General features: G+C 31.6%; 1 protein-coding gene across 1 annotated transcript in view; it reads right to left on the reverse strand.

The window, feature by feature from the left end:
- The window catches only part of LOC115876706 (ATP-binding cassette sub-family B member 6, mitochondrial-like), a 36,690-nt gene that overhangs the window by 17,318 nt on the left and 3,086 nt on the right, over positions 1–16,286 (reverse strand). The window contains exons 3-10 of the mRNA XM_030892596.1: positions 15,657–15,835; positions 15,403–15,602; positions 15,204–15,345; positions 5,367–5,544; positions 5,135–5,310; positions 1,133–1,370; positions 562–737; positions 297–502 (exon numbers count right to left, since the gene is read on the reverse strand). Coding sequence (XP_030748456.1) covers positions 297–502; positions 562–737; positions 1,133–1,370; positions 5,135–5,310; positions 5,367–5,544; positions 15,204–15,345; positions 15,403–15,602; positions 15,657–15,835 — 1,495 coding nt within the window. The remainder of the gene's footprint in view (positions 1–296; positions 503–561; positions 738–1,132; positions 1,371–5,134; positions 5,311–5,366; positions 5,545–15,203; positions 15,346–15,402; positions 15,603–15,656; positions 15,836–16,286) is intronic.

Below are 16,286 nucleotides of genomic sequence, written 5' to 3' on the forward strand. Positions count from 1 at the left end.
CCCAATCAATTTTTGATAAAATTCATTAGTTTTTGATAAAAAAAACATCACGCCACCGTCACGTCACTGATAGAGCCAAATGACAGAAAGATAGACGAAACTCAACCGTGTTGTCATATTTATGTACCCATCTCTTTTTACCTCTCATAAAAGTGTCAAACCATGTATGATTCTAAAAAATTGAGTTTTATGAATGGAGTGTTCTGTCTACCCATTTAGATGTCTTTGATCAACTCCAACAAAAGCTTTGCATAGTAATTTTTAAAAAATATAACAAGTTGTTAGGTCAAACTTACCTATAATATGTACCAAACCAATTGAGAGGTACGTACAACTGCACTATATATGTAGCAAATAATACATAATCGCCAGCGGTAAAAACGTGCTTATCCGCAACCATATAAGCACATAATAAGCTACCGGCTAACAGTCCACCAGAAATAATAATGTTCTGAGCCGTATTAAGAAAATTTAGAGAAAGATTTGCTTTAAACTCCTCTCCCTACAAATAAATTAACTATTCAGTTTAAAATGCTATTAATATTAGGCCCGGAATTATACCTGGAATTTATAAATCGCTTCTTTAAAAGCTTCTACTTCATAAGATTCAGCGCCATAGTATTTAACAGTTTCAAAATTAAGAAGCGAATCAACACTTCTGGCTCTTGTATCATTATCGGCCAAATTCATTTTTCTAATAAATTTTGTCCGCCATTCCGTAACCCAGATAGTGATACCTTAAACATTAATCATTTAAATAGTTGTCAAATATAAGTGCTACTGTAAATGTCTAGGATAAGCGCGCTAAACCTAGGATTTACCAAGAACATTAACTAATTAGGTTTGCCTGGTTATTTGGAGGGTGTTAATGCATTGGTTAGCCTGGTTATTTGGAGGGTGTTAATGCATTGGCGAGCCTGGTTATTTGGAGGGTGTTAATGCCATTGGGGAGCCTGGTTATTTGGGGGTGTTAATGCATTGGTTAGGTGGTTATTTGGTGGGGTTGGTTGGTTTTTACTACCACTTGCTTTTGGTAAATCCTAGATTTTACCGCATTTCGGACATTTACAGTAACATAAGCACAAATTGGAAAAATAGTTTAATGATAGAAGTCTTCAATTTTTATACTTACCAATGTATAAGATCATTGTAGTAAAAACGATGAAACCAAACCACATATTAAAGGCGGAGCAAAAATACGTAACGGCTATTATAATATCAATTAAAGTTGGAGCGATCGAGAAAAATATATAACTTAAAAGATTATTAATACTGTCTGTTCCTCGATCCATAACTCTCAATACTTCACCAGTCTTTCTGCCCAAATGCCATTTTAGTGAAAGACTATGTAAATGTCTGAACAACTCAACCTAAAGATCAGATAGGTATATTAAAATAAATATAACGTATAAAGTATAATATAAACAACATTAATACAATGTTAAAAATATAAGACGCTTAATAATTTTTGATATTTGGAAAAATTTTGGATAGGTAGAGTTAAAAAAAATATAGAAAAACTCTACTTAAATATCTAGTAAGTATCTATCAAAACATTTGTTTAAAAAAATAACACATAGATAAAGGAAATAAATGTAGAATGCTTCCCGCCAAAACTTATAGTTGCTTTAGATGGCGTACAACATAATACGAGATCCGGCGCTGCTATAGCGGCTGTTAAGAACAACAACACACAAGGACAGAAAGAATTTTCTCTTATCAAAATCAGAATCTTCAAAAATTATGAAATCTTTCAAAATATCGTCAGTGAAACGTGATAACCTGCTAACTCCATTTTTTATGTTAATACGTTTTTTTATACCATTAGAAAGAGAAAAAAATACTCTATAAGTAGGGAAAGCAAATACATTTTTTCCCATTAAAGAAAATTTGCTATTTTAACTCAATAATATCTGCTAACTCCCAGTGATCTAAAATAGCCACCGAAATACTGCTATCTCCGTAATTTCCGTTACGATCACGCTAAAGCAAACACACGGATTCTTACTTGTATGTTTCTTTAGTACAGTACGTCGACAAGGAGGGACCCCTGTGGATTTTTTGCATATTTTTACGCCCTACGTTTTGGTCAATTTTTCCCTATTATAGACAGGGTGAGTCTTAAATAAGTGCAAATATTTTTAGGGGTAGTATATTTCGACCCAAGAAACACGATTATGAGGTTTTTTGAGCGAAATTTTTTTTAAATTTGGAATTTTTTTAGAAAAATGTGGAAATTTTTTTTAATTTTTAGTTTAAAATCATACTTTGTTTGTAATATGGCAACATAGGTAGTAGATTACATTTACAAAAAGAAAATCGAGTGATTCTCAAAATTTTAGCAAAAAATCGGAAATTTTATAAGTGAAATAACTCGGTTGTTTTGGATTTAATTGAAAAAACGATAAAGAGAAAAAATTATGTTTCTTTTATCGAGATTTACCATCACACCCTATATAGAAATCAGGGAGCTACCCTAATGCAAGGTAAACCAATGCAATGTAAATGCCATAATGCAATGCAAAAGCAGATATTGTTAAGAATAAATAAAGAACTATAAAGGGGGCCCGCGAAAGCTGGGCCCCCCTAATAGTTATATATATAATATGGCCAGTTCGACCCTGCGTCGATCCGTTCTGTAAATACGGGGTATCCGTAAAGGGTAAGGGGAAAAACGAAATTATCTATATGCGAGCAATCGGCGTGCTATAAATAGTTTAAATAACCATTACTTACTTGTACAAGAATTTCCATAATACCTAATCAGTTTTATTTTTTTAACGTTTTTCCACGTAAATAATACATAATCTTTATAAAAATTAAGAAAATAAGGAGAAAAGTAATAAAAATTTAGTAAAATCGCGCTGTTTTCATCCTATAATGACCGCACGGTTTTCGAAGCTCGGTCTACTAACGTTGTAATATAGGATAGGCATGGACGGATTCTACCATATCTTCTAAGAATTAAAGTTTAATTTTTAAATTATTTTCATATTCATTAAGTCCAAAATGCTGCTACTTCAGTTCTTTAAAAATGCATTAAAATTTTATTCGTTTTTGGACTTGTACGTTTTGCTTCTAGACCGACGATATTATAAATATATGGTTATGAATATCATATTTTTTAAATTTAATTGATTATTTCTAAATCTGTTTGGGTAATATTCAATTCCCTTTTCAAAATTTCAAAAAATAAAGGTTGCTATCTCCAGAAATATAATTTTATTTCTTATTTCTGCAAGACGAATATCTGCTATCTCCCTATTGTGTCTGAAAAAAATGAAGTAACACGAAATATTGAGTTTTATTCTTCCCCAGCAAATAAAATGCTTATTTCTTTATCATATTAACGCATAAAAATTCTTCCTACATGTGTACATATTTTTTTGTACCGTTTTTTTGCTCTCCTGTAAAATTAGGAATAATGGAGTTAGCAGTTTATCACATTTCACCGACGATATAAAAAATACCGAAACATTTTTAAGCGATCTTTTTCAAAGTAATCCGATGTTTAACCATAGTAAATTTTTGTTATTTTTAATATAAAATTAAATTGAAGTGATTAAAAAGTACTCCCTCAATACAAAAAGAAATGCAACGAAGTTACAATTAAGGAATAAATAATAAATCAAATTCAATACAAATTTCACTGGTTTGAAATGACGCGTAGAAAATTGTGACGTCACCTCTCAGCATTTGACTGAATAGTTGACAGAGGGCGTGAGCCTCTGAAGAATAATATTATGACGTGTCTAGTTCTCTGCTACCGTATTTGCACCATATATCTTAAAATCACGTTAGATTTTTCTATTTTTATTAAGATCATTAAAAAATACGTTTTTATGTGGGATTATTCTTTATTACCTCAATATTAAATTTACTTTTATATTTTTTACTAGTAGAAATTAAAACTTAAATTTTTATAATTAACAGATTACTGCCATTTTTATCGAACCAATAAACACTACCAAAGTTATTCGGATGTTCGAGGCGTTCGAGGTTAGATTTGTATTTTGTGGATTTTACGTCTGGCGTTAAATAAACTTGAGTTTTCAATTTTGTTTTATTGTACCCTCTTTATTATTTTTGTAATGAAGGGGTTAAAGTTTGTTTTGTGAAGGGCTGTCTAAATAACTCTGAAGGCTCTCCAGAAAAAGATTTTATAACTGTTCCTTTGGATGAAAGCCGTCGAAGAGCCTGGTTTGAAGCGGCAAGACAACAATATATCAGCAAAAGTACAAGATGTTGCTGTGAGCTGTGTAGATCATTTTAACGTAATTTCCTTAAGTTTTATTTTACAATTAATTTTATATCTACTTTAAAACACATTTAGAAAAATGGTTTTTAATTACCTACCTTTGTACCTGGTGGCAAACCGTGATACTTTTGATAGGTGACGTCAGAGATTGCAAAATTGTAAATTTGAAATTCTTAATATTCATTAATTATTTAAAAAAAAATGGGATGAAATTGAACTAAAATAAAAAAATACGGGTGTCATAAAATTGTATGAAGATTAATTTGCAATTGAAAAACTATGGTTAAACTCCGTATTATATTGCTATCTTGTAAATTTAATTTAAATTTTATTTGCGCAAACCCGTAATAATAGTGGAAAAAATGGCATTAAAAACCCTTAAAAGTTGTGTGAACAGTAAAATGCAAAGAACATCGTTGTATTACATCGATTTCCAAAAAAAAATCCTCATATTTTTCAACCGCGAATGTTAAAAAATGTTAAACTTGGGAGATATCAGTCTTTAACTGTGACCCAGCATTATAATAAATATTATAGGTATTATTGTAATTATTTTTTTGCTTCACGCGGCGGTTTTTACAGTTTTTTAATGTATTTTAGGTATTTCATACATGTCCTTGTATAAAATAAAGTTTCTTATATGCAACACAGTGTATATTATAAAATTGAAAGAAAATAATAATAAATTTGAATAAACAATATTTAGCGACATAATTCCGGAAAAAAACAGAACGGCTCCAAAATTATCAAAAATATTGAATCGCGTCTGCTGCAAGGACAGCGCCAAATAGTTTTACATTGTTCTTGTGAACACTTTCCAATCTAAACTTGTTTCATTTATTTATTTCGTCATTTTCTACGGAATAACAAATTTACCTCAATTTCCCGCGTAGTATATTGTGATATTCTAATCCACAGAAATGACCTCATATTATTTAGAAAACCCATTCCACCTGTTCCACCACCTTGAAGGAACTTGAACCCTACATATATAAGAATTAGGTCCCATCTGAAACTTGGTTCCTTCTTATCCTGCTCAGATAGGGAATCAACTAAAAGTATATAATTATTAAATCAGGAATACCCTCTTATTTATTTTATATTTTACCTATTAACTTATTATAAATTGGGACATATAAATTGATAACTCTGCCTGCCGCCAGCAGTACAAAACAAATTAGTACGCGCATCTGTAAACACATGTCCTTTTTTGGCCAAATAAAAGGTAACAAGACTTTCATCTTCTTCCAAAAATTTCTCCATGTTGATTGGTTTCCGGCACTATCCTGAAATTATAATGATTAAAATTATTTCAATTCAAAACCAGTATTTTTGCGTTACTTCTCGCTTCTTAAAATGTTTTGCCATAGTTAAAATCAATGTGACATTGATTAATCAGCAATTTTTTTTAATACTTAGGGTCAATGCGACATTGATTTCCTTAATTAATTACTTCAGTTAATTGACACATTTTTATAAGATTTAAATTGATTATGTACAGGGTGGGTCAAATTCGGCGCTTTTAAATGGAAACACCCTTCTCTATAGGAGATAGACGAAAACTAATATCGATGTCTGGAGCTCAATTTTCATCAAAAACATGATAGTGAAAACCGCACATCAATATATGTTACTGTTTTGGAGTTACGGGGTGTTTTTCAAAAACGTGCATTTTTAACAAATCGCTGTAACTTTTTTGCTATGGAAAATTTTGTATTTCTACGAAATCATTTTCAAAGCACCTTTTTACGTAGAATTTAATGGTTTAAGTATAATTATTTTAAAATTAATAATTTAAGAGTTATCAACAGAAAAAATGATTTTTTATTTGGGACACCCGCCTCTATATTTTTAATTAACTAAAAAGAATTTAAAATTACTTTTCCAAAAATATAGCACACTTGATATTTTGTTATAATCCCCTTCGAAATACAGAATTTTTAAAAGTTCGCCACTTTTAACTAGTAGGCTTTGGACCTCTTATTGATGATATGCCCTTAATGGAACTCGAAAACATATTTTTCCAGCAAAACAACAGCACCGCCTCTGAAAGCTGAAGTTAGCAGCAAATTTTTGCAGCCAATTTCAAGAATAATTGGATAGCTAACCAAGATCCCAGCCGTTGGCCGTCGAGGCCGCCTGACTTAGTGCCCATAGATCTAATCCTATGGATATATTTGCAGAAGAATAAAGGTTCCTTATTCTTCCGTATAATCTAGACAAGAATTAAAAATACTTAGCAGTTATGAGAGGGTATCTTTCACCCCCACTGAGTTAATGAATTCCGCGAGAAATTTTCAAAAACTGTCCCGTCTCTCCATAACAGAAGAGGGTCGATATGTCGAACACCTGTAGCAAAATCTGATGTCTTGGTTTGCTATTTATTTTTATTGTTAATAAATGAAGGGTCGGCCGTAACAACGTTGTATATATCAAAAGAAGTGAATGGAATAAATCACGAAAAACGATAAGAGGTCATTTAGGTGATGATAAAACTTCGTATTTAGTATAGTTTACTAAAGTTGCTATAACTATATTGATTTATAATTTTTAGAAATGCTTATTACGAAATATCCAACTATAGAGGTCATTATTGTGGAAAATGCATGTAACAACGTTGTATGTTCATGTAACTTACAACGTTGTTACACGTAAGCAATGTATATTAAATTAAAGCAAATTATTTTTTAATAAATTTACTATATTAATAAAGGTTTTAAAGAAAGAACTTACATAACGCAAACATTATTTTCAAAAAACTGGTTTTACAAAATAAAATCTTAGTACTAGATAAATTAGAATATTGCTCTTCGGCATCTCTTGAACGTTTTCTCGCGTTTTGTTTCCAGTTCTCTATATTTAGTTTCCTTTTTCTCCCCTATTTAAGTGGGAAATATCCGCGGGTGAAAGTTGCACCGCCCTCTTACTAAGCGCTTAAACGCACGTACAACGTTATTATCGGGAATGCAAGGCTGGCATTGACTGAAGGTCGCCCTATTGCCAGACATCGGGCAAAATTTTTCGGTTCCAGTTGCGCCAATACATTCAAATATGCCTATAAAACGTTGTTTTAGGGAAACATCACATTTCAGCAAAATGTTACATACAACGTTGTTACGGCCGACCCTTCAAATATAGTTTAAATGTGTTGATGTTGGTTAAATAGATTTTAAATTGTTATAAAATTCTGCATCTCTCATAGCAAATATTATTTTCCTTTTAATTGATGCTCACAGCTAGAATGTTTTTGCATTATTGCCGGTGCCGTTCAAAGCCTACTTATTTGAAGCGGGGAATTTTTATATACTCTATATCTCGAAGAGGAATCGAGCAAAATATCAAGTGTGTTATATTTTTGGAAAGGTAATTTTAAATTATTTTCAATAAATTAAAAATATACAGGGTGTCCCATATAAAAAATCAAATTTTCTGTTGATAATTCTTAAATTATTAAAAAAATTATACTTAAACCATTAAATTCCACGTAAAAAGGTGCTTTGCAAATGTTTTCATAAAAATACAAAATTTTCCATAGCAAAAAAGTTACAGCGATTTGTTAAAAATGCATATTTTTGAAAAACACCCCGTAACTCCGAAACGGTAACAGATATCGATATGTGGTTTTCACCCTCATGTTTTTGACAAAAATTGAGCTCCAGACACCGATATTAGTTTTTGTCTATCTCCTATAGAAAAGGGTGTTTCCATTTAAAAGCGTCGAATTTGACCCACCCTGTACAGGGAGAATAGCTCTCGGCTGTATCTCGGAAAGTATTAGCCGTAGGGGCTGCGGAAAAAATATTTATAACTAAAGAGGGCTATGAGAAATTACTGGAAATTATTTTCAAGTTTGTAGAACGACCGCTAGGGGGCGCAACTGCAACAAAAATAAGAAAATGGAGTTTTTACAAAATTTTGCCTAGATAAGGTGTACTACAAGTAATAGCTTCAAAATCTTCAGTAAATTTTGAATATTTTTTGTTAGAGCCATTTTCCCCTATCTGCTAAAATAAAGTGGTGGGGGAAGGTTAGATCTGTTTTTATTTAAATATTTATAACTCTGACTGGATGATCGGAATCCTACAAGCGAGGGCTCGTTTAAAAGAGCGTTTCTTACTCTATATTAGGCCATATAAACAATAATACTAAGCTTTTGAACGTAGACGCTAGAGGGCGTTGTCTTACAATTTAACAAACATTGCACGTTTTTTCAAAAATATTAAATATAATAGTATATGTAATTTTAGCTGATAGTAAAGAGTAGTAATAGCTTAAAAAGTCAGCGAAAACCGCATCTTGATATCTTCTTTCAAACCGAAGATATTAGCAAAATTATAATAAATACCAAAAAATAAGCCCTTAATTATCTTATTTTTACAACACGCTATCAGTAGCCCTCTTGATTATGCCCATTCTAACAAAAAAATAAGATAGAAACAGTTAGTTTATTTTAAAATCGACGATATACCATAATACCAGATCTAATAATTAAGACATTAGTAACAGTGAACAAGTAAATGAGAGATGATACAGTGAAGTCATGGTAGGCTTTGGAAAAAAGTTGCTTTTCGCGTAATAGTATAAACGTCAAATTCTTATTAAATCAACATTTGATAGTTTTATCAGCTTTTTTTATCTTTTGATTGCTTTTTCAAAATGTCTTTATTATTTGAAATAGTTGAAGTTTGGTTTGGTTTGGTTACTAATGTCTTAATTATTAGATCTGGTATTATGGTATTCTGGTATTTCGTCGATTTTAAAATAAACTAACTTTTTCTATCTTATTTTTTTATTAGAATGGGCATAATCAAGAGGGCTACTGATACCGTTGTAAAAATAAGGTAATTAAGGGTTATTTTTTGGTATTTATTATAATTTTCCTAATATGTTCGGTTTTTTCGCTGACTTTTTAAGCTTTTACTACTCTTTACTATCAGCTAAAATTACATATACTATTATATTTAATATTTTTGAAAAAACGTGCAATGTTTGTTAAATTGTAAGACAACGCCCCCTAGCGTCTACGTTCAAGAGCTTGTTATTATTGTTTATATGGCCCAATATAGAGTAAGAAACGCTCTTTTAAACGAGCCCTCGCTTGGATTCCGATCATCCAGTCCAGAGTTATTCATATTTAAATAAAAACAGATCTAACCTTCCCCCCCAAAACTTTATTTTAGCAGATAGGGGAAAATGGCTCCAACAAAAAATATTCAAAATTTACTGAAGATTTTGAAGCTATTACTTGTAGTACACCTTATCTAGACAAAATTGTGTAAAAACTCCATTTTCTTATTTTTGTTGCAGTTGCGCCCCCTAGCGGTCGTTCTACAAACTTGAAAATAATGTTCAGCAATTTCTCATAACCCCTTTAGTTATAAATATTTTTTTTCCGTAAACCCTACGGCTAATACTTTCCGAGATACAGCCGAGAGCTATTATTAGTGGGACACTCGGTACATTTTGATTCTACAAGAAAATTAGAATATTTCTGCAGCATTTTAAATATTAAACCTAAAGTATAAGATCGTTTGAAAAAACTTAAAATATATAGGGTGTTCCAGTGAAGTTATAAATTTTTCTTAACTTTCTCATCATCTTGTTTTTCAGTTTATTTTTATTTCTATTTATGCAAGTTCAGGTAAAACCTCGAATTAAAAGAAACTCGAACATTTGAAGCTTTTAATTACCTACGCTAGGTAAAAATGCAGGTATCGCACTAAATATACTTGAAAACCCTGTACGTATGTTATAAACTATTATTATATTAGGAAGATACGGAACCTAATGGGCGAATTATTCGTGACAAGGCTGATTTGATTTCCCCTTACGCCTCAAGTGCTGTACGGTGGAGCTACCAATCGTTCTGCGGCCAACGCACAAAACACTTTCTCACATTTTCTCTAATTAGGCCAGCGAAGGCATATCGTTTAAACGGTGTGGAACTAAAAGTGACAGCGTTGCCATATTAAAATGTGTAATATCTCTGTAATACGGTTTGACGAAAATATATTTGGATGAAAAATCCGTGTTCATGGATTGAAAATTTGTTAGTGTTAAACGTAGAATAAACAACAAAAATAAAAATTCTTTTATAGATACTGAATATTTCGTATGATTGAAAAAAATCGTTAAAATTCCTTCGTTGGCCTGGAAATGACGATTATTGACATTTACCATAATATTTTACACATGAAATAACAGCGATCTTCATTTAGAAGTTTTGTTTAATCATATATTATATTAAATTGTTTAATGATAGAAAATCCGTATTATTAACGTACTGTACCCAAAATCCGTAAATCTACGTATTAATCCGTAGTTCTGGCAACACTGTCTCCGGCAACCACTCACTCTGTTGATGAAAAACAGAACTACGGTACAGTATTCTTTATCCGCTGCGCTGTAAACGACTATCAGCGCGCAGTGGCGCAGTGCTAAATCTCGGACAGGCTGACGGTAACGCCAGCTACATCTCGGACATGTTTTGTGCCACGAAATCGTCCATAAGGTTGCGTATCTTCTTATTTCTTCAATCAACAGTCTAATCCATTACTACTTATCAATATCACTGTCAAGAATTTCAACAAGCAACATAAGGTTTGTTCCAACCCGCCGCAGAACCGTCACCGAACGATCACGCTCGTGCGCAGTGATTCAAATGTGTTCCAACCATTGTGCGTTATACGTTTGCTTGTGAGTTTGTGTGGAGTAAATCGTTCGGAAATTTTAAATTGTACACTTTCATAATTATATAATAATAATAATAATAATAATAATAATAAAGGACTTTATTTAGTAGAAAAGAAGAAATACATAAGTAATAAAAAAATCGATAACATTTTCCAACAATTGCCGTTCGACAGCAGGCGAAGTCTAGCAGAGATGCTATTCCACTTAACCGGCAGGTCGACAACAACTGTCAGATTTGGCAGGACACAATTACATAAAAATAATTCTTATTAAAACTAAAGCACTCTCTTAAATAATATAAAACATAACGACAGTTAGAGGGAAACAAAATTTAACGTTACACAATATGCCAGATTAAAAGCTGAAAAAAAATGACACTCTTTGCCTAGTGGCTGACAAACCCCAACAATACAAACAAAAAAAAAACGAATCACAGACAGGATCAGTGGTTTTCACACAAAAAAAATTGTTTGACTTTAAATTTAAATTTATTAATATTAAATGCCCTGAAGTCAACCGGCAGACGGTTAAGTAATGTAATAGCATTATAGATGAAAGATCTTTTGAACAATGCTGTAGTGTAACGAGGCATTGTAAATTTATCCTTCTGTCTGATATTAACCGAGTGGACAGATGAGCGTGTGGAAAGCACATTCTTAAAACACAGGTTATTGTTGGAATTTAGGAGTTTATGAACAAAACTAGCTAAATGACATTGCCATCTGCACTCCATACGAAGCCAATGAAGTTGTTTAACCTTTTGAAAAGTATGGTCACGTTTTGTCAGTCCAAAAATTAAACGACAGCACGCATTTTGTACTTTTTGGATTCTTTTTTTATCCACTGAATCCAAACAAGGTGAGTATATGAAATCACAATAATTAAAGTGTGATAGGACTAGTGCCTGGGTTAACTGTTTCTTAAGAGTCATGTTCAATATATGCCTGTTAGAAAACAGCAATCTTAAATTCATAAAGGATCTTTGGACAAGCTTAGTAACATGAGATTTAAATCGTAATGAGGTATCTAGCTTAACTCCTAAATTATTTGCGCACTCTACAAAGTCCAATTTTTTGTTATTAATATTAATGCTTAGTTGCGATTTTAGTAATCCACGTTTATTATTACTACAAAAAAGCATTACTTGTGATTTATTTGGATTAAGGTTAAGGTTGTGTTCTTTCGCAAGCTGATTAAGACAACTTAATTCAGAATTAATTAAAGTATTCACCAATGCATAGTCCTTGGGTAAAAAACTATGGTATAATTGAGTATCGTCAGCATACGATTGCACTCCAACATTTCGAATGGACCTTAGAATGTCTGCAGTATACATAACAAAAAACAGTGGCCCAAGCACAGACCCTTGTGGGACACCAGAGCGTATGTTAATTAAAGATGACTTCGAATCATTGTTGCAGATACACTGAGTGCGATCACTAAAGTAAGAATGCACCAAGGCCAAGGATACATTATCAAATCCGAAGTACTTAAGTTTAGAATATAATAATTGATGGTTTATTGTGTCAAAGGCCTTAGAGAAATCAAGTAAGACCAGAATACTAGCTAAGCCCTTATATATATAGATATATAATATATAGATAATAATTAAGGATGAGCTGGATGAGTGATGATGGTATGACTGATTTCTTTACCTCCACTTCAGATAGTGACAATTTGGAGTTGCTGCCTAGTGAAAGGGTGAAAAATGAACAATATTTAGGTAAGCTTTAATAGTATTTCCTTGTTTCCTCGAACAAAAACAAAAAATCGATGAATACATGCACGCTTGAAACTTTTAACAGTCCCGAAAACAATCCACAAAGCGTTCCAACGTTGATACTTTTTGCACCGTCAGGAAACTATTCGAAGTCCGCGCATGCTAACAAAGTGCAAGAAACCCGATTCGAGTACGATTTCGAAACGATCCCGAAATGCTGGTTGGAACAAACCTATAATAAAGCTCGAATTTTAATAATTCTATGCTTAATGAGACGCAGTTTTCAATCAATTCTAGGTATATCTACTGTAATTAAACATTTGTAAAACAATATTCAATGTGATAAAAATATAAATACAACAAATTGTACTAGATTTTCTAGTATTCAATAATCATCTGGAAGAACCATGTACTTGTTTAATTCGTTTAATTAACTACCAATATGAAGTAATATATATTGAAATTTAAAATGTTATTGTTTGAATTAATTGCAAAATTTAATAAGACATGTGTTGCAATGCGTAAAAATTCCTTCGTATTTATCTAGTTTCTCTACAGTTTAATAAAGCTGAGATGAAAAAACATCAATAAAAATAAAGGGAATAAAAAATAATATTCCGCAGATCGACAACACTCGGTCAATGTTCTTTCACTGGGGCAATAGTTCTCATATTTAAAAATTGAATAAATAATATACAGGGTGCTACAAATTCGAGGTACGAGCATTGGTATCTCGGAAAGCGTAATAGATACGAAGATGGTTAAATTGAGACAAAGTTGCGCCTTGGGATGTTCACCAAGATGCCATCACAAAGTTTTAAAAATTCCAAGGATTGCTGAGTTTTTTGGAAAAAACGTTTTTTTTGGAAAATCAATTTTATTTTTTCCTGTTGTTACTTTTTAGAAAATCAAAAAATTAATTGCACATTCTCATAGCCACTTTATTAGGGGATAGTATTTTTAGATTTTCAAATTAGCTGATAATTTGTGAGATACAAGGGCCAACTTAATTTTTTTAAATACGGACCTGCATATTTTATTTTAGTACAATGATGTGCCACACTTTATACTTTTTTGTTTTAGGTACCTTAACAACAACAAAACTCTTTAACAATTATTTTAAATAATTTCAAGTCTGACTGGTTTTTTAAATTATTAAATCTGATTATATTCATCGCAACAATATTGATCAGCGCTAATTAACATTGAATAAGGAAAATCGAGCTAATTGATTTCAAATAAATAATATCCAGGTCAGCAATTTAAAGATATTATTTTCAACTTTTTTTATTGTGAATTTGAAATCTCACTGTACGATCTCTAATAATAATGCATAATATTAATCGTAGTTACTATAAATAAATCAACTTCTACAAATTAGTTTCTAATGCTCTACATGTTAGTAACGAAAGGATTACTACCCTCCCTATTCCACAAATTTATTATTCGTTCAATTTTATTTATAGCTCTTTGAACATATCTTCTTCTTATATTTCCGTTGGCCATTTTACGCCTCTACCATTTTCAATCCATCTTCCGGGGAAATGATTTGATTGTTTAAATTATGTATATTATATTTATATAATGGTGCCCGGTGGCGTAGAGGTACAGGCTCTCGTCTACCAATCTCAAGGTGTGGGTTCGATTCCCACACCCGGCATTTCAGCAGCCGACTATTTTTATTAAAATAAAAATAGTTCGTGTACCTAGGTCGACCCAGCCTTAAATGAGTACTTGGGATTCACAATCCTGAGGTAATAATAGGCGGTTGAAGCGTAGTGCTAGCCACATTACCTTCCTTGTATACCGAACGGCTCTAGTATAGCAAGCTGTACCTTGCTACTCCCAAGGCGTTAAACGCTATATACGGGAGCTATTACTATTATTATTATATTATATTTATATTATTTTTTATTGCATTTGATTTTCCGTATTCAATGTTTTACCCTACGTTATTTTAAGTTTGAAGGCTTATCAATATTGTAACGACGTATAGATTAAATATTAAAAAAAACAGAGCCTAGTCAGTTTAAATAAATTGTGTTCAAATGTCCGAGACAAAAAAAAGTTTAAAGTGTGGCATATCATTGTACTCAGGAGATCATGATGTTTCAAAACCTGAAATAAAAAATGCAGGTCCGTATTTAAGAAAATTAAGTTGGCCTCTGTATCTCACAAATTATCAGCTAATTTGAAAATCTAAAAATACTACCAGTTAGCCCTAATAAAGTGGCTATAAGAATGCCCAATTAGCTTTTTGATTTTCGGAAAAGTAAAGACAGGAAAAAATAAAATTGATTTTCAAAAAAATCCGTTTTTTTCCAAAAAACTCAGCAATCCTTGAAATTTTTAAAACTTTTTTGATGGTATCTTGGTGAACATCCCAAAGCGCAACTTTGCCCCAATTTAACCAAGTTCATATCTATTACGGTTACCGAGATACCAATGCTCGTACCTCGAATTTGTAGCACCGTGGATACCCAATTATTAATATTATAGCTAAAAAATAATCAAAATATCTTATTAACTTACCGCAACATTTCTAGACGAGTCGTTTAAACTAAAATAATCAATATTCTGTACTATTCCGGGAGCTTTTAGACCCAAAATAAATAATACCAATAACGATATATATCGTAGAATAAAAAAAGAAAATTCCACTTTGTCGGATAATCTAAAAATGTTTAATCAATTTTTAGTTTGGTCCTTTGTTTAAGAATAAACCACTTACGTTTTTAAATGGAACCACCAATCATTTCTGTCTAAATTCAAAAACGCTAAATTTTCTGATATAAAAAGAAGTGCCCAGAATAAGAGTAGTATGATACCATGACCTCTAGTGGGCACTGATGGTAGTAAGTAATGTCGCTCGACTGCGATAATCCAAATTGAAAAAATATAAGCAAAAATTGTAAAAACCAACGTTAAAATCTAAAACAATCAATAATAAGTAAATAAGAAAACTCTAATATACACTAAGTTTACCATATACCCATAAACAGAATGATCATCATAAACTGTTACAGATAAAATAAAACTTATTATATCTAAAATTGGAATAAAAACGGAAAGAAATATCTGTAAGTAATATAATTTTGACTTTGTTAAATGGTTTGGTGAGACTTCTGTTCCATATTTTCTATAGATATATAATTGTATGACACCTGTAAGTAAAAAATATGTATTAAAATAAGTACATCAAACTGAAAAAATGCACAATAAATATTGCTACCTAAACATATAATTTAATATATGAGTAATGTATCAATAGCAATTACTGATCTTTTAAGAATAAGAGATTGAAAGAAGATTTATAACAATATGTTAATATTTTTTAACAAATTAATATGTGTATACGAGTGGCTTATATTTTCCCCACAGAATCTGCATTCGCCGTTGTTCCTTAGCTTCCTACTGAGGTGTTCGTTGAGGAGACAGTGTCCTGTTAAAAAAACAGTGACAATCCCAAGATTGTTCTTAATTAAATCATGAAAAATCGTCGATTTTTCTCGGTCGTAAGTTTGGTTTGGAGGGTCTTAGACCGTTGGAGAGTTCCCATTCTAGGTTACAGATGGAGTCTTCCTGGTTTTGAATTCCGCTATAAGTTGGTTTCCT

Source organism: Sitophilus oryzae, unplaced genomic scaffold (genome assembly GCF_002938485.1).
Source record: "Sitophilus oryzae breed Bouriz unplaced genomic scaffold, Soryzae_2.0 scaffold_1059_pilon_pilon, whole genome shotgun sequence".
Classification (NCBI taxonomy): domain Eukaryota; kingdom Metazoa; phylum Arthropoda; class Insecta; order Coleoptera; family Curculionidae; genus Sitophilus; species Sitophilus oryzae.